This window comes from Ptychodera flava, chromosome 18 (assembly GCF_041260155.1).
Source record: "Ptychodera flava strain L36383 chromosome 18, AS_Pfla_20210202, whole genome shotgun sequence".
Classification (NCBI taxonomy): Eukaryota; Metazoa; Hemichordata; class Enteropneusta; family Ptychoderidae; genus Ptychodera; species Ptychodera flava.
Genome location: NC_091945.1, coordinates 38,526,355 through 38,542,829, shown reverse-complemented (window position 1 = coordinate 38,542,829; position 16,475 = coordinate 38,526,355). Strand labels below are relative to the sequence as shown.

The 16,475-nt window shown below is 35.4% G+C and overlaps 1 protein-coding gene across 2 annotated transcripts in view; it reads left to right on the top strand.

The window, feature by feature from the left end:
• The window catches only part of LOC139117747 (V-type proton ATPase 116 kDa subunit a 1-like), a 79,278-nt gene extending 63,179 nt beyond the window's left edge, over positions 1 to 16,099 (top strand). Inside the window, exons 18-22 of one of the 2 annotated variants that reach the window (XR_011548562.1) lie at positions 951 to 1,034; positions 1,879 to 1,996; positions 3,643 to 3,814; positions 13,236 to 15,083; positions 15,165 to 16,099. Coding sequence is in view for 1 of the 2 variants with exons in the window: in XM_070681002.1 (XP_070537103.1) it covers positions 951 to 1,034; positions 1,879 to 1,996; positions 3,643 to 3,814; positions 13,236 to 13,326 (465 nt within the window). In the remaining variant the exon portion in view is untranslated. Of the gene's footprint in view, positions 1 to 950; positions 1,035 to 1,878; positions 1,997 to 3,642; positions 3,815 to 13,235 lie in introns of both variants that reach the window. The other variant, XM_070681002.1, reaches the window with a different exon arrangement.
• The last annotated feature ends 376 nt before the right edge of the window (positions 16,100 to 16,475 follow it).

Genomic DNA, 16,475 nt, shown 5'->3' with positions numbered 1-16,475 from the left:
AGCGTTATACACTTTTTCAGTCTCTAATGAGTCTTATTCAAAGAAACCTCTTGGGAAACTTAGGATATTTTGAGATCGATTTATTAAACATTTGCAGCTATTGGGGCTTAATGAAAGGCCCAGATGATGTAAATTACATTATGTAAATTGATCAGGACAGTTTGCTCAATTTTGGTCCACCTATCACGTCTATGAAAACTTTTTGTCAGATAGCTTTTTAAAAATGGTTTATAGGTTCCGGAGATGTTTTTAATTTATTCAATTTTGATTTGAGAAAATTGTAGTGTCATACCCTACGGTATGTAAAGTAAGTAAGTAAGTAAATTTTAAAGGAAATGTCAAAACAGGGTTTTCTTTGACCGAGTATAACTTGAATGTTTTTCGTTGTTTTGTATGTCAATATATATATTGACAAACTGAAGTCTGATCAGGGTTTTATGAAACACATACCCAACATGGTAGGAATACAGGTACATCATACTGTTTTTTAGTCTTTGAGCTAGCTTTCATCCAAAAATTGTTCATTTCCACAAAGTTTTCACTTTTAACTTGCTGATATGTCTCAGAACACACACATAATTTGTTTACATCGTAGTTATTCTCGAAATTATGCACAGAAAATATTGAGCAGTGTACATCTCTGTCACTGAATGATTGACAGCTGTTTTGAATTGCATAAGAACTGCTTCCCAAGGACTCTTCTCTTTGCTGCTGTGGTGATTCCCCCAAATCTTCATAATTTGCAAAAGTTATATAAAATTTTACAGATGGCTGTATGATCTAACATTTTGTTATGCCACATATGTTCATGATATGATGGCTAGGAAGTTTTGATAATACATGGTTATTGCCAATTAAGAAAAGTTCTCTGTAGATTATGTATTTACATGTAATGTATTTAATAAGTTTATGTTTATGACTTAATGTCTAATTGTGTATTTATTGAACAGCCAAACTACCAGGCTTTGGTCAATGAAAATGAAGAAGACAGTACAATGGTTGAACCAGCTTCTGACTCAGATAAAAATCAAGACGTACGTAACAAGAGTATCATTGTTAAGACAATAACTTGACCTCCTTTGCATTATTTTAAGAGTCCATGATCTTTTTATTAGCACTGTTTCTTGGTGCCCAAACATAGACCATTCTACTTTTCGATCATTGTTATATAAGTCGAGGAAATGACATTGTGCAATTTTATCTCTCTTTGTAAACTTGCTGTTAGAATTGTTTGTTGTAAAGTGAACTGTTAGAATGTAGGCATTCCTTGTTGCGCTCATTTGATTGTTATTGTAGCCCACTTGAAATAATGTTAGAGAGTGTATGTATCTGAAAACAGTATGAAAACTTGCCAAAAAAAGTTTTACTTTCAGTAATATGTACTTAGGGTTATTGAAGTGGTTGCAATGATTTAACACATTTATAGCTGCAGTGTCTGTAATAATTTCATTAATGGATTTCTGTAATTACAATCATTGTTTTAGTAAATTACTTCAATTTGCAGTGGTGTGATTAGTGAATTGCTGTAAAATAAAAAATTTTCAGTAATGTTCAATGATCTACAATAAATTAATACAACGCTGAAGATGATTAAGAAACTGTGGCAAAGAATTGTACAGAATTACAGTCATTTTGTTTTATATACAATGTTCATGGACATCAAACTTTTGTAGGCTAAATATTTTCATAGAGACGAAATTTATTAAGTTCTAAACTTTAGGAGTATTAATGACAAGATGTAAGCATCGGCTTCTTTGTTATGTGTAACATGGATGATCCATATATATATGGTTAATGACCAATGTGAATAATAGAAACTTATCAAATTTCCTTGAAATTAAAACCTTCAAAAATCTTTTCAAATTCTTCCCATTTCAGTTTGATTTCAGTGATGTGTTTATACGCCAGGCTATTCACACTATTGAGTATTGTCTTGGTTGCATCTCCAACACTGCATCATATCTACGTCTATGGGCTCTCAGTCTTGCCCATGCAGGTAAGTTGCATATCAATCTAAAGTATTCTCTATAGACATACTCCATTAAATTATTTTATCACAAGCCAATCATAATCTTGTTTTTCAATAGAGGAAAGATTGGGTTTTTTCAAATTTTTAACTAATTCATCAATTTACTGAGCAAATCAAATACAGCATTTGGTAATGATGAAAATAAATAGACAATGTACACAATGTATTATATAGTAATACAAAATTTCTCTACTCTGAAAAAAACATAAGGTTCGTTACATTATTTAAATTAAAAGGCCCAAATTTTATGGTTTGGATAGTTTTCATGTCCACTGACCCTTGGAGAGTCTATGGTTATACAGTGTTTGTTTTGCAAAATTGAATCATGTAAACGAAAAGCCACATATGCTTGCACAACCATGAGAACAGCAAATATTCACCGTGTGTACTTGTTATGCCAGTGCTTCAGTTTTTTAGCTCCGCCGTCAGCGACGCGGAGCTTATCAAATAGATTGATTTTCCGTCGTTGTCCGTTGTCGTCCATCGGCGTCCGTCGTTGTCGTCCGTCAACAATTGCCTTCTCCTCTGACACCGCAAGTCCAATTGCTTTGAAATTTTATATGCAGCTCACTTGGGGTGATCTGACTTAAGTTTGTTCAAATCGTGGTGAAATTTGCATATTTGTATTTTGGGGGCATTTTTTGCTGTTTTTGGTAAAAAAATCTTCTCTGAAACCGCCTGTCCGATTTCCTTGAAATTTGATATGCACTTTACTTAGGGTGACTTTATTTAGATTTGTTCAAATCTTGGTGAAATTTGAATATTTGTATTTTTAAGGCAATATTTGTCATTTTTGGTAAAAAAATCTTTAAAAATCTTCTTCTTCAAAACTACCAGTCAGATAGCTTTGATATTTGGTACATATGTCCTTAGGGATGATCTATTTCAGATTTGTTCAAATTGTGCAGAAATATGCAAATTTGCATTTTTAAGGCAATTTTTGCCATTTTTGGTCAAAAAATGTATTTCTCAAAAGGTGCTGGTCTGATAGTTTTGAAATTTGGTATACAGGTTTCTACAGATGAGCTAAGTAATATATATTGAAATTATGATGAAATCTGTAATTTTGTATTTTTGGGGCAATTTTGCCGTTTTTGATTAAAAAATGTGTATTTCCAAAACTACTTATTTGATAGCTTTGAAATTTGGTATACAGGTTCCTACAGATGAACTAAATGATATTTATTGAAATGATGATGAAATCTGCAATTTTTATTTTTAGGGGCAATTGTTGCCATTTTTGGTCAGAAAATTTTATTCTCAAAAAACTACTCATCAGATAGCTTTGGTTGACATGTTCTTAGGGATGACCCGATGTGATATATTCAAAGTATGATGAAATCTTCAATTGTGTATTTTTGCAGCTATTTTAGCCACTTTTTTCTGGCCACTGCATTGAGCTATCAAAGACTTCCACCTTCTTCATCAACATGTGTCAAAAATAGTTATTCTCTACATAAACACAGCGGAGCTATATCGGCCGCTAGGTCGCTTGTATGTAAATTTAAATCGCTTTTATTGCGTGATTTTATATTTATTTTGCCCTTTATATGCAATGTCTAGCCAAGTGATTTAATTTTTGAAAGTCACAATTGATGTTTAAATTGTCACAGAATTATCAGCGGTGTTGTGGAGAATGGTGCTTCGTATTGGTTTAAAGATGGATAGCTATATTGGAAGTGTTGTTCTAGTTGGAGTATTTGCATTCTGGGCAGTGTTGACAATTGCTATTCTACTGATTATGGAAGGCTTGTCTGCTTTCCTTCATGCTCTACGTCTTCACTGGTAAGTCATTTTGTTTCTGTAACTCTCCATTATTAGCAATGCAGCTCAATTCGTTTGTCAAAGTGTTGAATAGTCAACTAAAATCATGGCCCTATGTCACTGAATCATAACCTCCAATCGACCCAAGACTGTATAAAGGAGCAATTCGTAATCGTACCCATTCTGGAACAAATTATAACCAAAAATTCCTTGTTTTACCATTTTGTAGTTTACATAGCAGCTGCTATGCACAAAGTAATGTTGATGATATTGGAAGCCAATCAGAGACATACAGCATAAGATTTATTTGCAGCATAAGATTTATTAAAACAAGAGTTTTATAGCCTGTCAGAGATAGATTTGCAGCATACAATTTCTTACAACAAAAGTTTTATAGCCTGTCAGAGATAGATTTGCAACATAAGATTTCTTACAACAATAGTTTTATAGCCTGTCAGAGATAGATTTGCAACATAAGATTAAAACAAAAGTTTTATGGCCTGTTTATATATGCTATTTCTATATGCAATTATAAGTTGAGAATGCCAAGACAAGAAGTGTTCCCCTTCAGAAGAAGCCAACAGCTGTTGATGGCAAAATATCGACACACATCCATACTACTCTATCATATATGATACAGGACTAAGAATTGATTCCTAAGAACAAAAAACATTTTAACCCTTTGAGCGCCAAAGTCAATTTTGTTTTTATAAAATATATTAAAGTAAATTTTTTTCAGATTTTTGACAAAATTTTGATAAAAACTTCAGCCAATGAAATTTGATATCCTTTTTGGTCCAAAATTATCAAAAAAATTACAGAAAACTTCATAAGAAATTGGTAAAATGTTGCACTCAAATTTTGGCTGGAAAAAATTATAGCACTCAAAGGGTTAAAGTAATTGGACATATGATACATGCAGTGTTTCATCTAGGATGCTACACAAAGGGGGGACTGGTCCCCCTCTGCAGGAATTTTTGAGGGGTATTTTAAAATTTTGGGGGGGATTTAATTGAAACATATTATCACGACTTTACACATTACGGGTAGTTTTAATGTTGCAATGATGTCACTTGTGATACACATACTACAAGCCATAAATCACCTGCTTACACAATCCAAGCTGCTGGCTGCAAACACCATCCTCTATAAGATTTTTTCAAAAGTTAACAAATTGGAGTATCTCTGTTGTGAATGTATATAGAGCTTAGACGAGTGGCGGCGGCTCATTAATATTCATAAGCATTAATATTCCTGGAAAAATAGAAGCGTATTTTGTATGCTACAATATTCTGTATGTTTGTTCGTACATATTCTGTATGTTTTCTTTCTTAGGGTTTAAAAGTACATTCAAACATAATAACAACAGCTAGCCATTTCCACTGTACATGTACCTTCAAGGGAATTTTTTGATTTTTAACTGAACTGTGTGTACTTACACAAAGCAAGAGAAAATCTTTAGTAGTTATAAAGGAATGTTTTTCTATCTTCTGAAAAAAATAATATACCTGTTTGTCACGTTTTTACTGTGCTTATATCATCCCTAACCACTGTAGAGTTTGGATCAAGATTACCCTATACAAACCAGTTAGCTGTATTTTTCTAGTGACCTAGCTGGTCTTGTAGTCTTGTGCGCAGACTCAGTAGAGTTTAACCGAACAACAAAAGAGGTCAGATTAGTCTGTCTGCCGTGTTTTGAATGTTGAGTTTCTCGATGTCAGATTCGCTCCAATTGCTTTTTGTCAGTCATTTTACAGTGGGAAAATAACAAAAAGAAAGGTTGGTTGTCACCAACAGTTAGCTTTAGGGTTTATTTGCCAGAAAACAAGTCAATTATTTTTGTTCACTGAATTCAAAACCGGGCCCATTGACACTACAGTTTGCTTGTGTCATTGCATGCAATCCCGTCAAAGTGCCAATGCCATGCCATTCACTGAACTGAACACGTTTCTGTGACAGAAAAGTCCAATTTCCGTGTCAATTTTTGCTACCAGAATTATTTTCAGTGTTATGGACATTCATACTATGCACAAAAACTTCAGTTTGTCTCCTTTTCTCGATCGTACAGAGATAATGAGACACAAAACCTTATATAGCCAGGGCAATGAACTTTTGTGAACGTAACTCTCAATGGGCTGAAAGGCTTTCATATGCAAAATCAGCATACGGAAAGTACAAAAAGTATCAAAATCGAACTAAAATTAGTCACTTTCATGTAAATGTATTTTTGTTCACTGAATTCAAAAACCGGGCATTTGATATTTGATATGCCATTCCAGCCAGCTAGCTCAGTGCAGTGCGCGATGGGTCGCCCCTTCTACGTACAATTGGCGGCGCGCAGCACACCAAAGAGGGGGAATCGCGCAATCGCGCAGCCTAGATGAAACACTGTACATGTATAAGAAAGGTGAATGTTTCTAAACTGCATAATTAAAACAATTGACCTCAAAATTTACATGTTAATTCAAACAAACCTGAATGGGTGGAACATGTAACCACTTTTCAAAACTACCAAATATTAGTCATGTGACAGAAGAAGAGTTCTAATGAAAACTCTATTAAGTATTAAATATCTACAAATAAATACCAATTGTTTGCAAGAATATTTTTTGAGATTGTTTCACCTTTTTGCAAAACTGTTGAAAGTTTTTTTAGTCCCCGCAGATGCAGTCCGGCGGGGGCTTATAGATTGGGTCCCGTCCATCGGTCCGTCAGCAGCTGTTTCTCTGTCACCCCTGAACCGATTTTTTCAAACTTTGTGCAAGAATAAAGTACTGTGGCTTACATAGGCACATCAATTTATTTTGCGATACCATACAATATGGCCGCTGGGTGGCCATTTTGTTGCAATTTTTGTCATGTTTTTGAACCATATCTCAACTATCCCTAAACCGATTTCATTCAATGTTGGTACACAGATAACGTATTATGGCATATATATGCACATACATTTCATGATACCATACAATATGGCCGCTGGGCGGCCATTTTGTTGCAATTTTTCATGTTTTTGAACCATATCTCAAGTATCCCTGAACGGATTTCGTTCAATGTTGGTACACAGATATAGTACTGTGGCATATATATTCACGTCAAATTATTTCATGATACGATTCAATATGGCTGCCAGGCGGCCATTTTGTTGCGATTTTTAGTCCTTTGGGCCTTTGGCCCAAAGTACTAATGTGATGACGCGGCCTCTGTTGTTGCATACAGTGGGCCGTATGCTGTGGACGCAGGTATCTCAGAAACGCTTCAGTAACTTTTTCTGAAATTTGGTCTGGTGGTCACTTTGGCATGTATCTCAAACGGTCTTTTTTCTTTTTTTGATTGAATCATTTTAAAGTCACTTTTTTAGCTTTTTTGTGAAAACCACTATTTTCAATTTTTCCTCAAAAGCACTGATTTGATTATTGTGATATTTGGCATGGGTGTTCGTATAGTTGAAATGCCGTCAGAAATGTTCAAAATTTGGTGATACATGCCTTGTATTATTTTTAAACAATATTTTTATCCATTTTTATTTTATATTTACATGAGTTTGACTCGCTTTCGTTAAAGCTACCGTCTGCGCATGCGCACAACTCTAGGACAAAATCTGAGTTGAAGAATCGAATCGGACGCCATCTTGTTTCTCGGTCTCGGCACAGTTTTTACTTTTTGAACGTTTCACTGTGTCTTTCAATATGTTCTATAGTTATGAAGTTGACAGTGATGCACTTTTGCGGCTGTCGTGTATTATTTGGTACGAAAGGCGCGTTTGATCGACTGAAGAATGATGGTACCGGCAGGCATATCAGTTCCACTGAGGAAGTAATCCACTGGCCCGCATAGGTCAGAGACTCACTTAAGGGAGAACCACTTGATTTCTGGGGGGGGGGTATGGAGGATTTTGAGGAAAAAAAATTGTCACCAGGTGAAATAAAAGAAAAAAATAAGCCTGTAATGGCTTGAGAAAAAAAAATTCTCATAACAGACGGAAATAAAAAAGGAATTGTCATTATGCAGTTGAAATGAGCAAAATTTTGGAAACTTCATTCTCATGTGTTCTTTGCTAGCATGCTGCCATAGGCAGCACAAATGTTTTTACCACAAGCAATTCTCATGTGTTTTTTTTCCCAGCACTTATGATATAAGCATTGACTACTTTACATCTCAGTGCACTCGATGTTTTCCTTCCCTTTTCTGACCCAAGAAATCATGTTTCAGGATTTCTGTTGCAATATCTCAATGGTACAGGCAATATCTAGATGGACTATTTGACTTCTGTACATTGTGAAAATTAAACACAAGACAGGAGTCAATAAACTAGTGTAAAAACCAATATATTATTCTCTCAACATAAATATGTTAGAAAGATTACAAGTTGTCAAAGAAAATTGAGGAACAACAAATATAATGAAGTCAATGTGTGAGCCTTGTTTCTCTGACCACAAAAGATAACATCTCCCCTGAGAACTTAAAAGGAATTGACTGTTATAAAGAAAAGCAGGTATAGTACTGATCACTGTTGATTTGCCAAACAAGTGTTCTATAATTTAAAGTTGTATATATACTAGACTTTCCATTTTGTTTTCATTCGTTGGAATGTAAAATGAATATATAAAACCATCCTGTGATATGTGAAACACTGGCTTAAATTTGAAAAATTGCACTGCTACTCCATTTGATAAAAAAAATTGATGCAGGTGTGACAGTTGAAATGCTGTCTCTCTGACAAAAAAAGTTCCCATACCCACTTCCTGCATACCCCCCTGAAATCAAATGGGTCTCCCCTTAATATGCGCATGCGCATATAACAAGTTAGCTTTGTTTTGCAAGGACCAGCTCCTGGCAAGGACTTTGAAAAATCAAACCGACGCTGTCTTGTTTCTCGGTCTTGTGCGAATTTTGACGTTTTGAAGCTTTTAGCGTTTATTTGATGATATTTTGTAAATATGAAGTTCACAGTGATTGTATTTTTGTTGCTGTCATGTATTTTTTTGGCACGAAACGCTCCTTCGTTACCGGCGAATCCCATTGCTTTAGCGAGGCAATCCCACCGGCCGGCGGCCCGTTAGTAATAGCTGGGTGAGAGCGAGGGAATTCGCTCTGTCCTTCTACCTCCATGTCATAACAAACTAGCGTCGTTTTATGTTGATGTACTGTCCTTTCGACACAGCGATAACTTAAGTTTTCTGTTGCTTATTTTGGGTAATTTCGACAGTTGTGCATTGATTTTGACATCATTGTTGAAGACAGTGTGTGCTTTCGACTGTCGACAGTCCTCGTGCCTTCTTTTGACCGGATCCGGAGTCACTTGCGGTAGTAATCCAACGTAGGCGATCGAGCGCCGAAGGCGCAAGGTCGAGTGCCGAAGGCACGAGCTTGTATAAATACGGTACCGAAAGCTACGCGAGACCAAGCAGTACAAGCGACTGGCGAGAGTCTATGTCTGCTTTTGTTGACCGATTTACGCGCACTTCAGAATCACGGCATAATCAGACATGGTAATTTGGCATGATCATCAGATCATACATGATCCGAGATTGCACTTTAGCAAGGTCACGATAACTAATGTTGTTTGTTCACTGTCGTTTAATACCTATATTTCCACTAAAAGACCATTAGAATTTCCTCCTGGCTACTTTGAAATCGTGCACTGGCATGCATGTAGTTGTCAACATCACTATGCTTGAATGTAGTAGACTCTTACTATGAATATATCGACTGTCACTGCATATTGCATATGTGTGCAAGTCACTCCATATCATATCAAAAAATGTAGTATTGCGATGTTTGAGCTGCCACAAGCCAGAATTTACAGTTTATGAGAAAGTTATCTTGCATGTAAAACTCAGTTCTACTGTGAACAAAATGCAAGCTATGTTGCATAACTATGGTGAATAACATAATATTTTGTACCTATCACCGTGTCAGAAAATCAGAAGGAAACAACCACTCAGACAAACTCTGGTCAGGATGATACTGTCCAATTTTAATATTTGTCTCTCGGCACACACTAGATACTCATGACTGTAAAACAACATTTCCATATAATTGTATATTCAGTTTTTAGTCCCCACGGACACCGTCCGGGGGGACTTATAGGTTTGGTCATGTCCGTGCGTGCGTCCGTGCGTGCGTGCGTGCGTGCGTGTGTGCGTCCGTCCGTGCGTCCGTCCGTTCACGCAGATATCTCAGAGACGCTTGGAGCGATTTCGTTCAAACTTGGTACAAGGATAGTACCTTACCTCATACAGATGCACATCGATTTGTTTCACAATGCGATCAAATTTGGCCGTGTTAGAGGACTTTTTAGTTTTCACCTCCATAGACTCCCATGTATAAGGCAGTCCATAGACTTCCATGTATAAGGCAGTCCATAGACTCCCATGTATAAGGCAGTCCATAGACTCCCATGTATAAGGCAGTCCATAGACTCCCATGTATAAGGCAGTCCATAGACTCCCATGTATAAGGCAGTCCATAGACTCCCATGTATAAGGCCAAGAAAAATAAAAATTTAGTTTCTCATGGTATTCATATTGCAAAAAGGATGCAGTTACAGTTTTTAGTCCCCAAAGATAAAGTCAAGGGGGCTTTTAGATTGGGTCATGTCCGTCCGTGAGTCCATCCATGAGTCCATCCGTTCACGCAGATATCTCAGACACTTTGACAAAATGTCACGTGACCTTGGTGACCTTTGACCTCGAATATACATATTTGTCCATAACTCAGTAACCACAAGTCCTAAACCTTTCATATATGGTATGATGGGACACCCTATGACACCATATTGTACCTCATTAATTATGTGCATATCTAATTTTGAGCGAGCCAATAGAGCTAGAGGTCTGATTTTTTGTATATATGGATAACTTAGCAATAAATTTTTTTTTGACAAAATGTCATGTGACCTCGGTGACCTTTGACCTCAAATATACATATTTGTGCATAACTCAGTAACCACAAGTGCTACATCCTTCATATTTGGTATGATGGGACACCTTATGACGCCACATATTGTACCTCATTAATTATGTGCATATCTAATTTTGAGCAAGCAAATAGAGCTAGAGGTCTGATTTTTGGTATATAGGGATAACTTAGCACTACAATTTTTTTGACAAAATGTCACGTGACCTCGGTGACCTTTGACCTCAAATATACATATTTGTCCATAACTCAGGAACCACAAGTGGTACACCCTTCATATATGGTATGATGGGACAGCTTATGACGCCACATATTGTACCTCATCAATTATGCGCATATCTAATTTTGAGCGAGCCAATAGAGCTAGAGGTCTGATTTTTGGTATATAGGGATAACTTAGCACTACAATTTTTTTGACAAAATGTCATGTGACCTCGGTGACCTTTGACCTCAAATATACATATTTGTCCATAACTCAGGAACCACAAGTGGTACACCCTTCATATATGGTATGACGGGACACCTTATTACGCCACATATTGTACCTCATCAATTATGCGCATGTCTAATTTTGAGCGAGCCAATTGAGCTAGAGGTCTGATTTTTGGTATATAGGGATAACTTAGCAATACAATTTTTTTGGCAAAATGTCATGTGACCTCGGTGACCTTTGACCTCAAATATACATATTTGTCCATAACTCAGGAACCACAAGTGGTACACCCTTCATATATGGTATGATGGGAGACCTTATGATGCTTCATACTGTACCTCATTAATTATGCATATATCTAATTCTGAGCAAACCCATAGAGCTGGATGTCTGTCATACATATGCACATAGATTTGTTCTGTGATAAGATCCAATAAGGCCGCCATGTGGCCATTTTATTACGATTCTTTCATGTCCTGAACTACAGCTCAGACATGTATCAAGCGAATTTATTTAAAAGTATTTTTATCACAGACCTAATGAAGAGGACTCTATCCTCTCTGAGGACCTGTAATCAAAGTACCCATTAACAAGTGGGGACTGTGTCATCAACGATGACTTGTTATATTTAGTTTGCTTTTCACCATATTCTATGTCCTTCCCTGCACTACATAATTCAAAATTAAATATTGTTTTTGGCCTATACGTACTTGAGGGGTAAGCTTATTTAGTCTCATACATTAAAGATGCACTGTTGACCATCAGAGTCAAAACTTTTTATCATTGTATTGTAGATAGGTGTACACTCCAAATACTAAGTACAAGTGTGGTGAGTGTAACAAGCAAATGTTTTTTAGTCAATGGCCCAAATTTATTTTCTATTTGATGGACAATAAATACATGTGTAATCAATGCCAACAATCCAGTTTAAGTAATTTGGTTTAGATTAGCCATTGTCCATTATATTACAATAGTTTGTGGCTAAATTTTCTCCCCTTCTGTATCATATAAGTTCACCGTTTCCTGTTTTAGATATTGTTGATCCTATTGAGTTCCATCTCTTATTCTTGATTCACTTTCATATTAACTTTCATTTATGTCCAAACAATTTTACTTTTTGCCAAATTTCACATTTATGGCAAATAATAAACAGTAAGGAGGCACAAAGGACGTCGGTGCCCCCGGGCCCCATGTTTAGGTTTTTGAACCATAACTATCATTGAACCAATTTTGTTCAATGTTGGTACACAGATTATGTACTGTGGCATATATATGCACGTCAATTTATTTCACGACACAATCCAATATGGCCACCAGGTGGAAGTTTTTTTTGTGATTTTTTCATGTTTTTGAACCATAACTCAGCTATCCGTGAACAGATTTTGTTCAATGTTGGCACACAGACATTGTATTGTAGTATGCATGTGCACGTCAATTAATGGTGTGAGCGGGGACTGTGTCATCAGCGATGACTTGTTTCTCTGAAACTGCTTATCAAATTTCATATTTTGCTAATAATGCAGTTCCAAGGGATGACTTTACTCTGATTTTATAATTCCTTATCAAAGTTTGTCAGTTAGTGTTTTATGATATCATCATTCAAATCTGTGTTTGGTCATTTAATGTTTGTCAACATCCTAAATGTTGAATTATTTTTATTTCAAAACATTGATAGAGTAGCAATTTAAGTTTGTTTTCATATTTGATTCTTGTGTGAAATACACCCATACCATTTATTACTGCTGTTGTTGTTGACAGCTACAAATTATAAAGTTATATCCAGCAAAACAAAAACTATAAATTGTGATGTACTTTTTATGAGTTTTATGCATACACTGCTGAACTCATATCAGTTTTGCTGCTTCAATTAAGTACATTTATCATACTCAAATAGAATAATCTGAAATACAACATTCTGGTCAATACTGGCACCTAGCTGCTTTATCTGTGACAGTAATAAAGTATTCCCAGTCATAACAAGTTGTCTATATTACCAATCCCATGTAGAACGCGTACTTGTTACAAAAGCATGCAAAGTGAACTTGTAAATCAGAAAATTGTGTATAACCCTTCATTTGTTTTGATCAACAGGGTTGAATTTCAGAATAAATTTTACACCGGAGATGGTCACCTATTCATGCCGTTCTCATTCAGAGCAATACTTGAAGCCAGAGAAGAGTAACGGTGCATTTAGAATCTCTAAGAATTCTACAAACGATGACATTGTATTTTGAAAGGGTCACATCCTTACTTGTTATTTTCACAAAACTTTAATTATAGATAATGATACATTTATTCTGCTTCTTATCAATGCATTGATCTTACTTCTTTGAAGGTTGTGCAAATGTTCACTCAAAAGAACTATTTAGTTTTCAAATTTTGATTTGTGAAAATTATTAAGAAATTTGCATATACATTTTTACTACAAGTTTTCGTGTTTTTTGGTCAGAAGACCACTTGGCGTTCTGTTGCAATATGACAACACATCTGTTTCTCAAATGATGAGCTATAGCATTTCTTGCTTTCACTCACAACAGTAATTTGATGGTTTTGTTGATTTACACAAAATTTGTCAATTGTAAATGGGTGAATCGTAATGGGTATAGCATACTAACAAGTTACACTTAGTAATTATGGACAGATAGTATCACCACTAGGTAGTGATTATGGACAGATAGTATCACCACTAGGTAGTGATTATGGACAGATAGTATCACCACTAGGTAGTGATTATGGACAGATAGTATCACCACTAGGTAGTGGTTTAAGATAATCATGTTGCTCTTGTCACTTTCTGTTTGTTTCCTGGATCTACCTTGAATGATGCTGATGGATTGGTTTTGATGTCACACTGCACAATTATAAATACTTTATTTTTGGTCAAAAAGTCAAGAAATACCAATTTCAGTTATTTCCATGTTAAATTTTAGATGTCTTGCACTTGTTCACCTCAGCAAAAGCTGTTGATGATTTCATTGTATTCTTTTTTCATCATGACAGCCATATCACACAGAGGGCAATAAAGTCTCATGTTCATTTTCTACTTTAGCTCCCATTTGCCATACTATGTGTAGCATGGGTTGTGGTTGATCTGGCTTTTGTCTTTATATGTGTATGTATGTGTGTGTATCCATTCTCTGGTACCATAAAAAAACTTCTGTAAAAGGTGTATCAGTATATTTCAGTTTTCTTTTTCTTACTTTTGCCGTTAGTATGCAAATGGTTTTTAAAATACAAAAACTGTAACAAATTTTCTCCAAAACCAAGCAGGGTATCAGTAGTATTTGGAGTACAGGTCCTTTGGAATGGCATCACATTGCTTTCAAATGTGTGATGTAGGATCTTGGGATTATTTACTTCTTTATGGTGAAACAAATTTTCCCTGAAAAGATATGTTTAATAGCATTCGAATTCAATTCATCTGTGCACTGGGATGACTTCATTTGGATTTAAGGAAATAATCATGAAAATTTCATTGATACATACTCTTTTCTCTGAAACTTTTTCTCTATTGGAATGATGTACTTTTGTTCTGATCAAATAGGAACACAGAGTCATGAACACTTTTTCTTTGTTGAAAACATTTTTGAATTTTTTGTGTGCCAAAGAGATCCATTGCAATTTTAACTAAAATCTTAACATGTTTTTCACTTTTATTCAGATGAGGACAAAATTGGCCACATTTTACTTGCAGGCATATTTTTGTTATTTTGTTAGGGAAATTTTTATCTCAGAAATCACATAATGATTAGTCTGAAATTTATTGCACTGATTCCCCAGGATATTTTTATTTTAGATTTTTGATAAGGTAATTGAACAAAAACGTGATGAGGATCAATTCTTTGATTTAACTCAGGGTTTTGTTGACATTGGCTTGGTGCTGGAGCATTAAGCCAGGGTTTTGTTGACATTGGCTTGGTGCTGGAGCATTAAGCCAGGGTTTTGTTGACATTGGCTTGGTGCTGGAGCATTAAGCCAGGGTTTTGTTGACATTGGCTTGGTGCTGGAGCATTAAGCCAGGGTTTTGTTGACATTGGCTTGGTGCTGGAGCAAATATCTACATTAAACACTGACGGGTGTAAATCATTTATTCATGCATGCATTGATTTTGACCAACGGGAGCATTATTTCATTTACATTTATGTTACTTTTGTCTCTTAAAAATCAAACCTAACTTCTGTTAGTTAAAGTAACACCTTTGAAATCCTACATACTACACCAGAAAGGTTAACACATTTGTATTTTGTTTATATTCAGAAGCTTTTATATGTGAATTGCAGTTTGTTTTTTCACTCTACAGAATGCAAACTGTGATGTAAAATTATTTCATGAAGTGTGAAATATTCAAATATTTTCAAAGGTCTCAATGTTAACAGTTGTCTTTTGAACTTGGCCAAGCAGGATGTACCACTGAACAAGTTCAGTCTTACTTTACATGGTCAAGCCTCAAGTTTCAAATAGTCACAATTAAAGGCCTTGATTGAATTCCTGGATATATGTTATATTTCAGCACAATCTACCGTTAAAATGTGACTCTTTTGCCAAGATCTGCACCATTGTTAAGTTTTTTGCTTGTCATTATTTTGTTTGAAATGAGACAGCATACTTCTGACTGCAACATTTTCGATATTCTTAATCATTGTTGCAGGAATGCAGGATGTTAAATAATCTGTCATGTTTTGTACATATAAAATCCTGTGGTAGATTTAAATCATTTTCACTCCTGAAAGTCACACAGTGATCATTGTCTAGATATATAAGGTACTCAGTACAGAATTTATATAGAGAGAGATATCTTGAATGAGAGGTTGTTACCATAGTGAAGGTGAAGAAGCAACTTTCCACTTAAATTGAAATTGCAAGAATTTTGTTTGATTGTTTGATCCTTTTGTATTTTTTCTCAACAAAACTGACTTCAACAAAGTACAAGAAATAAAGCATCATAGAACCAAAAACACCTGCCTTCCTGTCTGTGTTATCAGTTTCTTTGCTCAGGTTGTCAATTTTCTTTCCTTGTCAGTCTTTAAGTTTTGACAATTTTCCGGGTAAAATTGTTTTTTGAATCACAGTCCCTCCACACAAGTGGAGGGACTGTGCTTGAAATGAAAGAACGGAAAGAAATGACTGAAACATTTTACCCTAATATGCCATAATTTCTGCAACTTTCCAGTATAATGACCTTCTAGAAAATGATTTTTTACGGTATTAAGGTGTTGAACTTCAAGATCATAAAAAATGTCTAGAAATGGATACTATTAAAGTTTAAAGGTCAATTTTGTAGCAAGCCTATCAAAGTACAGAATTATGCTGGTATATTTGAAAAGTCTTTAT